Below are 18,327 nucleotides of genomic sequence, written 5' to 3' on the forward strand. Positions count from 1 at the left end.
ACTGGTTAAAACTAAATTAAACCATCTATACCCTTATAATAAAATGCCAAGGGGATAAAAAGTAAGAGTCTTTCACAATGACCAGAAAACATGTCCAGTACATTTACTGTCGCATGGAAAAAAGCAAGTTGGTGAACAGCGTATCTAACAGTAGGCCATTTGGTTTTTAAAAAATAACACGGATATGTATTATAATAATACAACCACAAAGTCTAATCGAATACAATCTAAGCTGTTAGCTTTGGACTATATATGAAATATTATCGTAATTGTGAAATATGAAACAAAATGTATAAACAAAATTGTGAAATCCTAACTGGTGAGCAGCAGTCACTGTGGAGAGGGGGACCTTTCAGCTGTGATGAGGATGATCCTGGAGCCAGTTTTCCTGGGATCAAATCTGAGCTCTGCCACTCACGGGGGAGTGACCTGACCTCTCTGTGCCCATTTCCCTCCTCTGCAAACTGGAATAACAATGGCACCACTTCAGAACTGTGGTGAGGCCCCTCTCAGGGCCTGTCCTCTGTAGGAAGGCAGATGTAAGACTTATTCTCAGAGTCAGCCACCGAATAGACACACACAGCACCGCCCTGGGTGAGAGATGTAACATCTCCGTGACTCAGTCAATGGTTAGTTATCCTGACACCTTCTCCCCGAGGGCACATAATGACAAGTTCTCTGGGTCCCCAAGTGCTACGTATCTAGTTCTAACCCACTACAATTCCATCACTTAACAGATTTCCACTGGACAGTCATGGATAGATGTGGTGACTTCTGAGAAACACACACCTGGGATTCACAAGAGTGTTACACTTTACCTGCCGAAGGTACCCAAAGACGCATCATAAAAATTAATCCCATGCTTGAGCGAACAGCAAAGATCCATCAGGAAGTGATGAACCAGCTCCCTCACCATGGTTTTCCCTGCGTCTTCAGCAGAAACCTAAGAGGGTTTTAAAAAATTCAATGAAAATCCCAAGTTCATAAACTTTAGTAATAGCTGTAGAATAAAAGTGAAAATATCACAGGCCTAATAACTTAGAAAACATTTTCAAGTAAACACCGGGTATCATTTCAAAAAAACAGAAACCCCAATCAAAATTAAAAAATACTCGTAAGAGGAGCAAGTTTAAATCTGTATTTTTAAACAAGCTTAAGAATGACTTATTTTCTCTTGCCTTTTCCAATAAAATTCCACATTTGGGAGTGTTTTTATTAAGGCCCTGAGGCTTCCTTGTAATAGAGTGTACAAAACATGTTCAAAACAAGAGGACATAAGCAAGTCACGAAGATAAAAGGAAGCGAAATAGTGGGCTCTTGAGAGGTAATTATCATAAAGTTAACAGGAAGTCTGATCCTTCACTGCTCTGGCCAAGTCCATGTTCAGAAACACCCTGAGGAATTTCAAAATGAGGAGAATTAAAAGGTATATTGGCCTTGGGTCAATGGAGCCACTGTTCTAATTTAGCATTTTAGTAACTGCTACGAAATAAATTATACATGTCAGTAGGTGAGGAAATTAGGGTTCCCTAGATGCTTAGGACCCTGAATTAAGAGAACAAGCCTTGAAACTCCAAAAGCTAGATTTGAAAACAATGGAAGAGAGGAAAAGAAGAGGTAAACAAGAGGAGGAAGAGAGAGCCTGGATCAACTCTGTACTCCTACTGGGCAAGCATTGCAGGAAAATTAAGATGTCACTCAGAGAAAGGGAACCGTTTTCTCATCAAAAAAAAAAAAGTTTAATATCACGATACCTCAGAGGCTAGGAAAAAAAATCTTATTCTAAGAATAAAATTTTAAAACCACATTGAATCTAAGTGGAAAATTAATATTACCACAAGCCAAAAGAAACAGATCAAATGAAAGGACTTTTTAAAAGCAGATGTTACGTTTAGTCTTCAGTCTCCGAGCTGTGAGGCTCACACACTAACAGTGAAGCCAAATGAAACCCCAACATGACTGTACCTCAGTATTTTCCAGGTTCACATCAACAATCCCATTCCAGCTGTAGAGAGATGCTATATGGTTCAGTAACTGCCCGGTGAAGAAACGCACCTTCTGGGTTTTTGTGATATTTTTATTGTGAACTATCTGAAAACAATAAAACATGAATTTCAAGGAATTCAACTTTTAAAATAGTGTTTACTATTTTTCATCATGATAAAAATAATGTAGGTGTAGGACAAAACATTTGGCCAAAAAAAAGGGAAAAAATATGAAGAGAAAAACAAAATCCACCAATATTCCCACCATCCTAGGATCCCTACAGGTAACACCTTGGTGTATTTCCTTTCAGCCTTCCCCAAGCCACACAATATACATGTGTCTGTATGGGATGGGGCGGTTACAGCTTTGAGATAATATTTTATATGTATATACTGCCTGCTTTTACTTATGTAGCATGAACTTTTCCCATATTATTAAAAATTCCTTTAGGACATCATTGGGAGGCTGAATATCATCCTACCCTGTAAGTGACTGTAACTTAATGTAACCATTCCCCAGGTGTGTACACACTCTGGCTGCGATCAGCATCCTTGTACAAAGCCTTCACTGTATCCCTCTCTATGGACTTGGCATTGTGGCACAAGTTCTCAGCTCCACCCAAACCTATCCCTTGAATCTCTGGAGGTTTATGTGCCTCACATGAGTTTCTGAAGTGGTTCTGAGGCCAGCCCCACCCCCACCCCACTCCCAAATCTACAAACATTTTTAAGACTTTTGACACCTACTGCCAGGCCTGGTCTTCCAGAGGGTTGTAACACTTCCTCCAGGAAAGCACTTGATTCAAAGCATCTTTCCTAGCACTAAATATCATTATTTTAAAGTCAGTGCTAATTTGGTAGGGGAAAAAAAACAAAAAACTGCATCTCGTTAATTCACTATTTTAAACCAGGGTTTCTCAACCTCAGAACTACTGACCTTTGGGACCAATGACTGTTGTGGGGGGCTGTCCTGTGCATTGTAGGATGTGGAACAGCATTCCTGGTCTCCACCCACCAGATGCTAGTTGCACTTCCCCAGTTCTGACAACCAAAAATGTCTCCAGACATTGCCAAATGTCCCATGGGGAGCAAAAGCGTCCCCTAGTTGAGAATCACTGTTTTAAATATAATACTATGCTAATTAGCCATTTGTGTGTGGATTGTCAGCTCATGGCCTTTTGACAATTTTTTATATTGGAAGGGTCACAGAGTTTTTTTAAGGTGCTTGGGTATTAAAAACAGTGATCCTTTCAGCAAGTTTTTAAATTTCTATAATATGCTTGTAAAAGACAGAATGTACAAGATAACACAAAACAACATTTCGCTAGGTGTGCAAATGAAGGACAGTTGTCATTTATAGCTCACAATGACTCCCATGGCTTCCTATGAAAGGGTGACCAGCAGCTTTTCTCCTGCTGTGAGAGAAGGCAGCCCTGCCTCAGCCTAGGTGGCCGCTTCAGGATTGCTTGTCACCACCAAGTTTCTGCTGAAGAAATAGTTTTCCGTTCAACCTATGTAACAACGACCTGTGTAACCTAAGATGTTAAAGCTCCAGAGTTCTGTAAAACGCTGGGGAAAACGAACGACAGAAACGCTGATTATCAAACACGTACCTTTGTTTGCAGGGTGGATAACAAAATATTGATGGTAGAAATCCGATCTTCCTTTATGCCTGAGCCAAAAATGCAAGGAATAAATTCTGAAAGTAAAAGTTTCAAAGCATTAAACTCAAGAATATTTTGAACATGAGAGGAAATGAGAGAACATTACTTCTTAAATGGTATAGCAAACAATGCCATCTACTTTCTTTTTTTTTTTCTTTTTAAGTTTTGTCTTTTTTAATTATACAAGTTCAGTGGAAATGACCACTTTTGTGACAAAGGAAATCAAGATCTACAGCTAAAATAATGACAGGAAGATTAAGGAAGTTCCATAGCTCTTTAGTTCTGTTTTAGTTTCCATTTCTCACATTAAAAGAAAAATTAATTTGATGCTGACTATTTGAAAGAGAATGTATGTTATGATTATAGCTTTCCAAAGTTTCTCTTTGCTTAGACTTGCTCCAAGATGTATTTAAAACGATGGTCATCATTTTGTTGGATGGTGGTAGAATTTGGGGTGATATGCTTGTTTGCTTTCTTTTCATACTTCTAGGTCCCCAGGTAATCAGCCACCGCACACAGCTTGATTCTGTACCCTCACTAACAGACTGGTGATGCCAGGCACGGCATCAAAGCAATTACAATTTCACATGCTTAACACACACACCTAATTTGTATAAAAGCAAATTCATTGTTCTAAAAACAAAGCCTGAAAATACTAGACAAACCAAAAGAATGAAATTTAAAATCAAACATAACTCCACTACCCAGAGGTTAACTTCCAGGTTACCAGTTAACTGCTAACCTTCTGCTGTATCTATACTGTTATATTTAATTTTTAGTAAAATAGGATCATACAGAACAGTTTTGTAACCATGTTTATACCCAATCATATATTGTTAAAAAGTCTGATGTCAACCAGTATATTCCGACTTCTTTTTTAACAGGTGCATTCTACCTTATGACCAGACCTCAATTTGCTCGGTCGATACCTTGCTGGTGGACAGTTAGCTAATTTTCAGCTAATATGGAAAAGCAGCCCCTAACCAAACTTCTAGTCACATCCTTCATTATTTCCTCAGGATAAATGACCAGACATGGGATGGCTGGATCACTCAGTTCAAAAGTTTCAACATAATGTCCTACATCCGATGGCCGGCAGGACACTAACTGAGGTGCATCCCTGCACCCTCTAACAGTGTAGATGAAGAAGCCCAAAGCATGTCCTTTCATAAACGGCCGATGGCTGTGACGACCCAGGGGAATCCTGAAGAAACTCCGAGCCCTGCGGCAGCAGGACACCCCACATGGGACCTGGCAACAAGCAGGACTGTCCACTGCACCAGGCAAAGAGAGCATCTTCTCTACGGGGCTGCCTGCACAGGCCAGGGCGGGCAGCAGACAGGGTGACCACCGCCCATGCCCTGCTCTTAGTGGTCCCTGACAGCCATTTTCTGGAGGCAGGCAGGTCTCCCACCCTGGGCGAGGGAGGAGAAGGGCTGGAGCCCCGACCACACTGGACACGCTGACATTCCTCCTCCAACAGCTCCAGAGCTGCAGCCAGGACACGGACCGCTCGTCATCTGCAGGCTCTGCGGATCTCACCGAACAACCGCCATGTGCTAGGCCCGGCTAGGGCTGTGACTTACCACCTTACTGAGTCTCCTGATAAAATGCAAGTGGCCATAAAAGATTAAATTATGCCAGCCCTGATGGAGGGAGACAGCCAACAGGTGACCCAGTTGGAATACCTTGGAGCGCTATTACTGATATTCTGGTGACACTAGGCAAAGCCACCAAAGTAATTAAACTTTATTTTTTTAAACACTATTACTAAGGAAGGCCAGATAGCCAGGGCAATGAATCTGTGTATGCTCGGGACCCATAAAAGGCCCTTTGTTCGCACGAGTCTCTGAAGTTTGCATTTATCCTTTGTTGGTACAGTGCCCAGTATTCCAGACAGCGTCACAGGAATACCTCTGTTCGTGCTGACCACGGTATCCAAACCACACTGACCAAAGCTTCGCCACCCACACATCCTTCAGTCTAGTGCACTCGGCAGCAGCAAAGGCTGCGGACTTTTTTTTGTGGGGTAGAGTTTTCCAGTCACAGACAGGCTTTGCTTCAAGACGGCACACCTACCTTTCACCTCCAGCACCTGCACTATGGTGCTGTCATCACCGGCAATCAGAAAGGAGAGGGCGAACTGGATGTAGGCCAGCCGGACGTCAGGCACGCCCTGGGGACAAAGGAGACCACGTGTCACATGCGTGTCCACACATACGCAAGGAAGCAGGAACACAGCACAATGCACGCCCCTCCTGCCACAATGGCACAAAGGCACTCGACGCTGGTGCCATCAGAGGGCTCAAGTCTGAAACCGAGCCACCGATGGGCCTCTCTTTATGGAAACAAAGGGTTTCTTCTATGCCCTTCCTGCTCAATCTTCTATGCTACCTCTTTCCGGTCTCTTTCAAGCTCTTTTAAATACAAAGTACGGGTAAAATATAGTTGTGTCCCCTTCCTCAACTGTCATACACAAGCATTTTTAGTTTATGGACCACTTTGGTATAAGAGCAAAAGATTCTCAGTCGTCTAGATACCATCTATTCTCACTTGCCAATGAAACAATATATCTACGTTTTTGAAAATCCAGAGGTAAAGAAAGACTGGTGCTGCTTTTGATGAGATGCCAATGAGCTGATGTCTGGTTTTTACTAGATATTATAAATTTACGCCAGACACGGAAGCACAGTTGCTGTCATATTATAAACCCAGCGTGGCCTTCCCAGGATTGCAATCTGTACTGTCCTACGGGCGTCAGCCAAGGCCCAGGACCAGCAGCCAACACTCAGGGGAAGTCACTGGGGCCCTCTGGTCAGTTTTCCCTCCCAGTAATTTTAAGACAAACCCGTGTTTCATCACCCCTCTTTTACACCCAAAGAGCCTGGACCTCGTCAGCTGTACCAGAACTAGCACAAACGCTTAGATCCTGCACTGCTGAAACTGAAAACTTCTCCCTACTTCAGTTTTAATTTGAAAAAAGTTAACATCATAGAGAATTATCGCCCTGAATTCTGAAAAGATTAAGGAGTCTCTGCCTTCCAGACAGTTCCCCTCCACTTAAGGCAGCAGTACTAGTAGTGGTACCAGTAATGTTTACTGAGCACTTACCATGTGCTAGATATTACGTCAAATGCCACACATCTGTCATCTCATTTACTCCTTATAACAACCTCAGGTAGCGGTGCCTACCACACCCATTTTATAGATGAGGAAACAGAGGCTTTAAAAAACTCGCTCAACGTCACATACCTACTAAGTAAGTACTGGCATTGGGATAATAAGAAATAACTGTACAAACACACTGCTTCGTGCTTGACTTCATGTCTGACTACAGGAGAGTTTTTTCTTCTCAGGGCTCCACGGCATTTTCATTTCACTTTTCTCAAGGTGCAGGGACCGTGCTTGGCATCACCTACGCCTCTACGTGAGGATAATTCATTCTGTCTTGTTTCGCCAGGTACATGTTTCATCTGACTCGTGCTCTGTAATGTCTGGATGGAGGCCTTGCACATTCGTTCTGTTTATGGAGTCTCTCTCCACCCACGTCACACAGCATTTCGGCAAAAGTGGTTAGACTAATGCTGGTTTATTCCAAATACACTAAGGGCTCTAAGCTCTCCTCTCCATTCTGGGGACTAATATGAAGAGTCACAATATGGAGTTTGGGTACAATGACAACTAAAGTCTTGAAAAGAAGTTGCATTTCCTTAGAGTGTCTGCAATGCTCCAATGCCTTCACTCACCAATTCAATGTTTGCAAAACACCAATTACATTCAAGACGCCACAACCTCAGGCTGAGAGAGAATGCAAAAATGACTACAATATTGTCCCTGTCCTCAGGAAGCTGAGTAACCACTGCGACCAAGTCTCCAGATGCCTCATGGTTCAAAGAAATGCATCACCTCATTCAAGCTCAGTTAACTTGTACCCTGGTCTATGTATGCCTTGTGATTCAAAAGAATGCTGATAAAATGCTAAAACTTGCCTGGTCAAATTAAATTTGGTTTGATCCTTTCTCAGCGAGTTGGAAAAGTTCCACTAGTTGGGGTTTTTATGTCCCACTGAAATATCAGGAGTCAGGGCCCTGAGTGCTGGTCCGTTATCTGCCATTCTAGATCTTTTTATCCTGCTTGGACATAGCAGAGGTGGACTAGATCCTCTGGAGAGTCCCTCCAGCAATGAATTTTGAACTAAAATGGAATTCAGTTCTCACCTCCTGGTATCCGTCTTATATACCCCAGACAACCCAATTTCAGACTCCTAACACTGTGGAGAAATATAACCTCCAGAACACAGCATCTGCCCCACTCCCAGAAGCGGCCACCATGCCTCCTGCTCCCACCTGACCAGATAGTCCCTTGGGGCCCCACCCTGTATCTCAGCAAACTCCATCAAAGGCAAGAGGGCCACATGCCTACTCCTCATTCCTACCCTGTGACTTCACAGGGCTATTATCCCAGGAAGAAAGTGTCCCGAACTCTACAGCTTGTTCCAAAACACTGTCTAAAATAGACCAAAACATATTTGGTAAAACTGCTCTTCGCACAGGGTTTCTTAACAATGCTTTCTTTGGCTGGATGAATATCCATAATCTTCTGTTTACGAGGCTTTAATAATTCCCTCTAAAATGTCAGAAACACTCATTAAACACACACACACACACACACACACACACAAAGTATATCTACGAGCTTCTTCAATAACTAAATAGAATGGGAAAAAAAGTGGGGATTGAGGGCAGAAAACTCAAAGATACCAAGAGATTTCAGAAACTGATCCACCAAACACAATGTGTGGTCCTGGTCTGGATCCTGATTTGAACCACAAAGAGTAAAAACGTGTTTGACATAGTTGGGGGAAAATGAGACTGAACTGGGCATTAGATGATACTGAGAAATTATTAATGGTGTTCAGTGCGATGATGGTACAGTGCTTTTGTTTTTTAAAAGGTCATTTTCTGTAAGAGATACACACTGAAATATTTATGGTGAAATATGATTCACGTGGGGGATTTGCTGTACTAGTCTGCCTCAAAGCAAACCAAAAGGTGGGAGAGGTGACAGTGCCTGATGTGGGATGGCAGGTACATGGGGACTCTATTTTTGAATGTCCCTGTCATTTCCTATATGAAAAAAAATTTTTTTTTTTAAAATTTCTAGAAACCATTGCTACAAAACACAATTTACGACACCTGATGTAGAATAAACTAAAGAAAGTAAAAACATTTTCATCTTGACCATACATCCCACTTTACAGATCAAGGAGGTGTAAAACAGCTTGCTGAGACTCTGAGATGCAGCAGCCTGTATGCAGCCTCGAAGCCAGGGTTCAGGCAAGGAAATTGGGAAGGGAATCCCAGCTATGCTTTCCCACGTGTGTCTCAGTGGGTGGCCTGGGTACTGACAGTTTACTTAGATGGCTGGTCTGGTTGAGGTAAAAAAAGACAAAAGACGGGGTGGGAGGGGAAAGGGAATCTAATAGATAATTATTGCCAGGCTCACTGCCAGGTAGAACCAAAGAACCATGATATTTGCCCTAATGTGCAAAGAGCACACAAATTCTTTTTACTAGAAATGCATTTAAACGTCGGGAGCCATGACTTATCAAATGGAATTTGCTAACATTTTAATAAAGCATAGTGTCCTTGATACTTTCCCTCAGAGAACACCTTATTTGCAATTCCAGGAAAACTCTCAACATTGAGCCAAGCTCACAGAGCCTTAAAAGTCACCCAGTGTTACTATGCTTCAACCTCAGTCGATGTTACCTGGCACTGGAAAAACTCTTAGTTCCCAGGATGAGTTAGCGAACAAGGCCACATATGGGCGCAGGAGTAAATCATTCTAATGTGGTTCTCCACTCCGGCAGACAGGGTTTGATACGGGTCTGTTCTTCGCGCTCAGGAGGGGGTGTGGAGAGCTGGGCCATGGCTGTTCATGGCACTGAAGCGCCAGCAGGGAGAACTGATCTAACGGAAGGCAAGAGGCACCGAGACACCCTTAGGCTGGCACACGCGTTGGGAGGATGCCCTCCCTCCAGCTTATGAGTCCTCAAACTTGTGCTTTCTCCCCAGTAACCTTTCCAATCCCAAGTGCAACTTCTAGACCCCGCCAGGGAACTTTTCTTTTTTACAGCTCTCCTGAAACCAACCATTCATACTTCGGTGCTCTTTGGTACAGTCCAGCCCATACTCATTATAAGACTTATAATTGGGAGATACAAGAAATATATTAAGAAACCATAAATGTCCTCTTTGATGATGTCACTGGCTTAGACTTCCAAGGGTTTTCTCCGAAGTGGACAGATATGAACAGGAGGACTAAGTCCACGCCATGAAGCTCATGGGGATTATTTCATTTGCTCAGTGAAGACGCTCACAAGCTCAGTCATGCCCAAAGGCCAGAAAGGCACTGTGACACTGAGCCCCAGAGAAGCTGGCCTCCGATGTCCCTGTCATTCAGGCTCGGCCATGCCCTGGCCACCACTGTTGGCCAGAGGTGAGGCCTTCCTTCCTCCCAGGCTCCAGTGCAGCCAAGGCACATTTCTCCACACAACGGTCTCCTACTACATCTATGTGAGGACCAAGACTGGAGAAAGGAGGACAAGCCAACCACTGCGGCTCCAAGTGGAAAGGAAACATGGGAGATGCAAGATGCTCAGGGCTCCTCACCTTAGAATCCCTCTTGGTCACCAGCGTGTACAAGGTTTTCTTATGCAAATCAAAATGGCTGCAGACATCCCTGGCGGCCTCAGGACCCTGGGTCACCATGGCGGCCATCAGGTTCAGGCAGGCTCGAGCCATCCTGCATAGGCACAACGGGGAAATCAGGCATGTCAGGAACAGCAGAAGCACAAAGCCACCTCACCACGAAGCCACCCACACACACAGTTGTGGTTTGCTATCCCCAAACCAGCAAAAGGAAGGAAGGAGACATGCTCTTTTTAAAAAAAAAAAAAAAAATCATTAACAAAATCTTCAAATGAAGCCAAAACAAAACAATAAAATAAGTCTAAAGAGGATCCAAGAATACAAAATGCAAGTTATGAAGAAGACGGCCATCTCTGTGTCCAGTCAATCATCCTGTAAGTGGGAGCCGCACCCACCCTGCCTTTGCAGGGCACAGAGGACTCCTCTGTAGTGGGCATCTCCAAAAGTGAGCCTGTGGCTGCCTTTCCATTCTGCAGGCACCCAGAACCCGTGGTTTATTGAGCACCTTATGTTCTAGGCACTCTTCCAGGTGGAAAAGATAGCATTTTATGGCACTCAAGTCCCGCACCTGCATGCACCTTGCATTCTAGTGGAAGAAGAGAGACAGTCAACAGATTGATAGAGAATATTATGTCAAATGTATAGCTGTACAAATAGACATTTCCCTCTACAGGCTAAAGGGACAGAAAGTGACAGTGGACACAGGATGGTCAAAAAAGGCTTCCTTGAGATGACACTTCTGCAAAGCCCTGAAGGCAGAAAGGGAGGGAGCCCATGATGACCTTTGAGAAGGGCCGCTGGGGCAGAAGGATGCCGGGAGCGTTGCCAGGACAGCAAGGAGAGCAATTCAAGAGTGAGAGGCACTTATGGTAGGAGTCAGTGACAGTGAGGGGCCAGTCAACAAAGAAGAGGCAGAGCCATGGTCACGGAAACCATGCAGCTCTACTTTGGGAGTGGAGGAAAGGTCAAATGCACCTGTGGAGAGCTGAACGCAGACCAAGCCCAAGGCTATTCTGGCCACGTACGTAAAGGCGGGCAACTTACTTGTAACCCGAGGCATACAGGGACTCACAGATGAGCTTCATGTGGTTATTCATGAGCTTTTTCACGATGTTCGTTCCCACAACATGAAAATGGGAAAGATCACTTGCGGTCCGTAATAATATGGCCTCAAAAACTTGAAATATTAATAGCATCTGCAAAGAGAGAATCGAAATGCTTATGAAGCATCTCCTTTCTTTTCCCCATCTACATATCTGCTCCTCTGGTCTTAGCCACAGTCACTTGCATGTTTAAAACCTTCAACTCGCAGGATGAGGCCGCCCCAGATCCTGGGCCAAACACAGGAAGATGGCAGCTTAGCAGGCTGCCCTGCCAGGCTCCTGGCTCTGGAATTAGTCTTGCTTCCATAGTCTAGCTAAATAGAGAATGCTTGCTTACAACTACACAAAAGGAAAAGAGAAATTTCTACTTACGATTGGGCCTCATTGCCCAATCAGGGATATTCAGGTCTATACCTTTACAGCAATAACCCTAAGATTCCAATAGGTTCCAAATATCCCCAAGTTTGAACCTCTTTAGAACAAGAAGACTCATAATATGTGTCTGAATCTGTGAGACACAATTTTTACCAATTTCCCATTTGTTAGAACAAACCATGTCAAAACCTAGTGCATGCAGATTAAGAGTCTACGATTCTTCTTTCTGGTATTATTTACCGATAAGAAATTAATGCTTTCCACTCAAACGCTTCCAAAGGTCACGATGCAAAAATGAATGCATGCCGCTAACACAGGGCCAAAGCACTGTTCTCTGTAGAAAGCTGGCAATGTCTTGGACATTTATATCACATTTGTCTTCATCGAGCTTAATATATAGCAGCATTCGCTTTTTCTTCTCTTCATCAAACCAGGTGAGGAATAACATACCTCACTTTCAGGTCGCTTCTCCCCACTCAGGAGCTGGAAAATCTCTGCACACTCCACAGAAATCTTGATGTACCCTTCCACGACATCATACACATCTTCTCGCGGAAGCTTCTTGGCAGCAGAGACAAACGCTTCCAAGGCTGAAATAGAGTTATGTTCAAATGTTAACAAGGACAATCTCCCTAGAAACCAGCACAGCCACTACTATTACCGAGGGAGGCGTCTGGCAGGAACACCAGTGAATGTTCAAAGGAGCTGGTTTAGAGCAGAACCCTTCTTGATCCAGGGATCCTCCCTGATCAAGGAAGGGCACTGATCCACACCCCAGAGCTCCCTCTGGGTCTTCGCCAATCTAACCCTGCCTCTCTCTTCTCCCCCACCCCGACATGAAGGGGGTATAATCAGAGAGTATATATGGAAAATGTGGTATATCTATATAGAGACACATATACAATGGAGTATTATTCAGCCTTAAAAAAGAAAGATATCCTACCATTTGCGACATGTGTGGACCCTGGGGGTATTAAGTGAAATAAGTCAAACATAGAAAGACAAATACTGCACGTTCTCACTTTGTGGAATCTAAAAAAGCTGAACTCATATAACCAGAGAATAGAATGGAGGTTGCCAGGAGCTGGGGGGCGGGGGAAATGGGGGGATGTTGGTCAAAGGTACAAACTTCCAACTATAAGATGAGTAAGTTCTGGGGATCTAATGTACAACATGGTGACTCTAGTTAACAGTACTGTAGTATATACTTGAAAGTTATTAAGAGAGTAGATCTCAAATGCAATCACCACAAAAAAATGGTAATTATGTGAGGGGTTGGTGGTGTTAACTAACTTTATTGTGGTCATTTCACAATATATACATGTATCAAATCATCGCAATTTACACCTTCAACTTACATGGTTTATGTCAATAATACCTCAGTAAAGCTGAAAACAACACCACCTTCCCTAATGCCTGTATGAAAACAAACCCCCTAGCATCTATCAGTTCCACTTCCCTGTGAGTGGATCCTATCATAGGAAGTGATGAGAACATATCAAAAGGGAGACAGAATCCAAGATAGAGATCAGATTCAAACACGAATCCAACACAGCCTTAGAGGAGATGCACTTTCACCCGTTGCCACATCGACACACATCCATCGCCTGTCAACCCGGTTCCATCCGAAACCTGTTTACATGCAGCACCTGAATATCATGAAGCTCTCCAAGCTAAACCATGAATATGGATACAGATGCAATCTTGTAAACAAACATGCTCTTTCTTCTGTCAGGGAGGTTCCTGTCCCTGTCCCTGCCCCATCCTACAACTCTACTGAAAAGCCACTTCCTCCAGGAGCCTTCTTTGATTTCCCAGATTAGACACGGGCCTGCAAGCACCAGATTGTATTGATTGACATCTGCCTTCCCAACCTGACTATTCCTAAGCAGCACAATGGCAGGGCCTGGGTCTCATTATTACTCACCATTTTATCTCTACTCTAGTAACAATAGCCCCTAACAAATAATGACCAAATAAATGAATGAATGTCACGTGTAATTGCGCTAAAGCAGGTATCATCTTCCCAGCACTGGCTAGCAGTTGCAGGTGTCAAACATTTAAAAACAAAAACTAAAAAAAAAAGAAAATCCCAAAACAAACAAAAAAACCCCACAACAAACCAAAAAGGAAATCTGTGGGAGACAGACTGGAAACTGAGGATATGCTGGCTATTAACTTAATGATTTCTTTACCCTGGGAGAAACACTGTCAGTTTTATTTTGACCCGGTACCAGTGTTTCCACAGACTAGCATATTCAAGTTTGTTTTTTTTCTTATAACCCATATACTTTCTAATGGATTACATGGCATTGTGAAGGGTGGTCACACTTTTCAAAAAGTGAAATGATAGGATCTGCTCCGTATCAATCACTAGTCCAATCCTGGGCAACTGACCAGTGCTTGCGGGTGGCCTCATATGGTAATTTACTATTATACATGTCATCGGGTGAGGTGAGTGTTGAAGGATCAATGCCACTGAAAACAGGGCCGACAGCCATTCGCAGTACTAGAAAGCTGTCTCCCTGAACGCCCCGAGCTGACTTACAGGCGGGACTCCATAAATATTTGTTGGTGAATGAGTAGTACACTTATTCACTCTCTGAACAATTGCAATAAAGAGGTTTTAGTCTGCTGAGGGACGCTGCTCAGGGAAGGGAGGTGTGTAGCTGCACGGAACTGTCACAACCAAACAAGTCGGGGCCCGCTCGTGTCGCTGGCCGCCCGGGGCAAGGAAGTGCCGCGCGCAGTCCAGGAGCGGTCCCGGGAAGCCCTGTCACCGGAGCCTCGGTTTCCTGTATGCAAAGAGGAACACAAGGCTCTGACCCCCGGAGACCGAAAAGCTGCAGAAAGGGGGGGCTGTGTCTAGTACACGGAAACGCCTCCCAAACCCAGGCGGGGAGGCGGCCTAGCGCACACGTGCTCCCCGCCCCCGGCTGGCCCCGCACTCACCCTGCCCGGCTCCCTGCGGGTCCCTCAGCTGAGCCTTGAAGCGCACGCCTGTGAGCTCTTCGGTGCGGGCCCGCTTGCCTGCGCCGGCGGGGGAAGCCGCGCCGTCCTGGCCATCCGGGGCCTTCCTCTTGGGGACCCCCATGGCCGACAGGGCGGAGGCGCGCCGGGATCCACACCTGGGGACTTGCCAGAAAGACGCCAGCGGACAGCAGAAGCGCTACCGGAGCCCACACGTGCGCAGGAAGGGGCGGGGCTGGAGGGAGAGGCGGGGCCTCGGTAAGTAAGGCCGGCGGAAGGGGCGGGCCCGCGGGGTGGGGGTGGCGGTGGAAGCTGTGATCGGCGGAAGGGGCGGGGCCCGTGGAAAGGGAGGGCGGGAGGAGGGTCGGGGAGCAATCAGGTCTCACGGTTGGTGCGGGCACGGACTCCCCGAGATCTGCCTGTTGCTGCAGTCCCCGCAGGCTCGCTCGCCGCCGAGGGCAAGCGGGCACTCTGCGACACCCCTGCCCAGCCGTGGGCGGGCAGGAGCCCACTGGCGCGCGCCTCTTTCCCCCGTGGGCTCTCTCGGGTCCTTGGCAGGAAAACCCCCAGATCCTCCGCTCCGGGAGGGCACAAGCTTCGGCTCGTCGTAGCAGCACAGTCAGCTCAGTTCTTGACCTGCGGGCGCCCTAACGGCGTCGTTTGAAGATCTTGCTTGACACACAACGGGATTAGATGCTTTGCCTATTCCGGGCCCTGCGAGTTGGCAGGAAGGGTGAATACCCCGAGCTAAATGCCAGGCGGGCGGATGCGGAGAGGACCCCGCTCGGGTACCTGGGTCGAGGGTCATGCGGGTGCCCCTAACCCTGACCCCAAACTTATCTCCCAACCTGAACCAGACCGTTTTGTCTGGTGTGATGCTGCTCCGGACTGACCTCCACCCCAGGTTTCCGCAAACTGATGGGAGTACTTGAGCCCTTGCAGCCCTGCAGGGTGCGAGGAGAGGATCAAAGGAACTAACTAACTAATGTCTGTGAAAACCCATCGTGGACAGTGCGGTGGCCTCCATACTTAAGTTCCCGTCATTAAGATGGAGACAGCAAAGCCAGCCCTACCTAATCGCTGGGGCTATCCTGAGAAAGGGATGCGATGTATGAAAAACGGCTTTGGGAAAAAGTACTGTGTGTTTTTATCCGATCTGAGAGCCACATGCCATGCTCTGAAATAAAATGGAGGTATAAATGAATAAGTAGAAAACGGGCTGGTGAATTTTTTAATATGACTTCATCAATACTTGGTTATGTGTTCAAATAAATCATGAATAAATCAGCTCATTTCAGGAGTAATTTGGTAATTCCTGCAGGTCTCTGTCAAGTTGTCGTCTAGCCTGAGGAGATACTGTCTTGTGTTCTGTGAGTAGATGTATAACGAGCATCTTTTGTGGCCTGTTGGAGTTTCAGTCTCTAGTAGAAAAAGCCCCGGGTGTTGATCCTGAGCCTCTGGCGTGGCGAGACTTTCGTGCCAGTGGAAATGCCTGTGTCATCAGCAGGTCAGACAGAAGGAGTCACCCCAGCAGATATGAGCTGATTCAGCGGTAATAAGAGACAGGGACATGCTCACAATGCGAACTCTAAAGGGCAACACTCGTATTAGTAGAGACAGAGACTTAATTCTGACTGATTGCCACACTGGTTCTCTCCTGTGGTTAATTGCCAACCACCAAGTTTGTTTTCAACCAGGGTGGACCTGACCACAGAGGCAGCAGGGAGAGGTAGGAAATGGTCCAAAGCCCTGTATCCAGTTTCTACCTGTGTGACCTTGGGCAAATTACCTTCTCTCTTTATAAAGACATCAAGAAGGTGAGGCAACTTGTCAGTATAACCCAGCTAGTAAGTGCTTGAGCCACTCATCCAGTATATCCTAATCCAATTTAAAAACAAAGAAAGAACTTGTCAATACCCACCCCAGCCTTACCCAGTGGCACACCTGATGAGGGATATGGCTCAGAAGTACAGATGGATGCTTCAGACTAAGTTGGCTTGATGCCATGAATCAGACCAGGTCACTAACCCCACTTGTTCAGATATCAGGCTCATCAACCAACTCATGGAGAATGACATGTCTTTCTATATCAAAGGCCTGAGTGGAGAGAAGGGATCCAAGAACATGCTGGTCTATTGAAGATAAGCATCACTGTTTCTGGGACATTCTAAGCTGGTATCTCCTTTGGGGCCTTTTCACTTGCTGTTCCCTCTGAAACTCTGCCCAGACCTGATGTGGCTCCTACTCTCACTTCATGTGGGATCTTTTCATGGATCTACACTCCCTATTTTACACTCTTCTATTTTTCTTTATTGCCTTTATCACCTACTGGTGATATCACATATTCATTCGTTTGTCAAATTCCTTTGCTAAAATGTGCACTCTCTAATGGCACAATACAAAGTTCAGTGCTCTGTTATCACTGGCACATTGTAGGGATCCATAAATATTTGTTGAATAAATGTCTACATAAATATGAACATAAATGAATGCCTAGATCTGGGTCTTGAACTTGGTTAATGTCAGTCTAGCCTAAAAGGCAGGTTAACTGTTGGAATGCCGTCAAAAACCCTCAGGATGCAGGTTTTTGAGTCTACAAGTTTGTGAACTGTTTCCTGGACTGTGGTGAATTAGCCAAGGGAAGCATCCAGTCTCTAAAAGTCAACCAGTTCATCTCCAGTAGCCACACTTCTCACTCACACCTGTCAAGTGTGGATGTTTATTCCCATTTCAATATTTTAAGTTTAAATTCAAGTTCTGGAAAGAGATCAAAGGAGAAACTCAATCAGAGCCTATATCAAGTTCATATTAAGGCATGTTAATCATGGACTCAGAATGTGAGAAGTATACATTGCTGTACATAAGATAACATTATCTTGGCAGTTTACCCTGCATTATTGCATCTGGGTAAAAGCTCGTTAATGTAATCACATTATAGAAAGGACAGCTATGGAATTCCTTTCTCTATTCTGTACAAATTTTATTCTCTTTGGTGATGAATGTTTTAGTGTGGCGTTTACTAAGATCAAGGCAGTTCCATTATCTGTTTGTTTAGCAGTGAGAAGAATGAAGCATTCTTTCAAAGACAGTCACATGAACTCTGTGACAGTGTCCATAGGCTAAAAGATAAGTGAAGCTACAGCTGCTCCTAAGTCAACAAAACACCAATATCCACTAGGATTTGCTATGTTCATCGCGTTGTACAACCTTCCATAATACATTCAAAAAAGTATAACATAGTATAGCTACTCGCAAGGGACTTACAGTATCACTGAGAATATGACACACCTGTGAAGTTCAATAGCAATAAAGAACTTAACCAAGAACCCAAGATGAGATGAGATGTTACAAAGCCACGTGATAATTGTCAAGTGAATTATTTGAGCACTAGACACATGACATTAGTATGATTCGGGTTAGATCATTGTGGGATTCTTACTGAAATGACAGTGAAGCAGAGAATAAAACAGAAGCATCAAATATGCCTTTTTTTCCTTCTCTGAAGCAAAATTGAAAA

At 44.8% G+C, this 18,327-nt stretch overlaps 1 protein-coding gene across 2 annotated transcripts in view; it reads right to left on the reverse strand.

The window, feature by feature from the left end:
* Positions 1 to 15,050, reverse strand: part of URB1 (URB1 ribosome biogenesis homolog) — a 65,758-nt gene extending 50,708 nt beyond the window's left edge. For both annotated transcript variants that reach the window (XM_033133307.1, XM_033133306.1), the window contains exons 1-8: positions 14,793 to 15,050; positions 12,291 to 12,430; positions 11,407 to 11,558; positions 10,324 to 10,456; positions 5,729 to 5,825; positions 3,599 to 3,684; positions 1,966 to 2,091; positions 819 to 943 (exon numbers count right to left, since the gene is read on the reverse strand). In XM_033133307.1, coding sequence (XP_032989198.1) covers positions 819 to 943; positions 1,966 to 2,091; positions 3,599 to 3,684; positions 5,729 to 5,825; positions 10,324 to 10,456; positions 11,407 to 11,558; positions 12,291 to 12,430; positions 14,793 to 14,934 — 1,001 coding nt within the window. In that variant the 5' untranslated portion in view covers positions 14,935 to 15,050. The remainder of the gene's footprint in view (positions 1 to 818; positions 944 to 1,965; positions 2,092 to 3,598; positions 3,685 to 5,728; positions 5,826 to 10,323; positions 10,457 to 11,406; positions 11,559 to 12,290; positions 12,431 to 14,792) is intronic.
* Between the last annotated feature and the right edge of the window lie 3,277 nt (positions 15,051 to 18,327).

Source organism: Rhinolophus ferrumequinum, chromosome 2 (genome assembly GCF_004115265.2).
Source record: "Rhinolophus ferrumequinum isolate MPI-CBG mRhiFer1 chromosome 2, mRhiFer1_v1.p, whole genome shotgun sequence".
Taxonomy (NCBI): Eukaryota; Metazoa; Chordata; class Mammalia; order Chiroptera; family Rhinolophidae; genus Rhinolophus; species Rhinolophus ferrumequinum.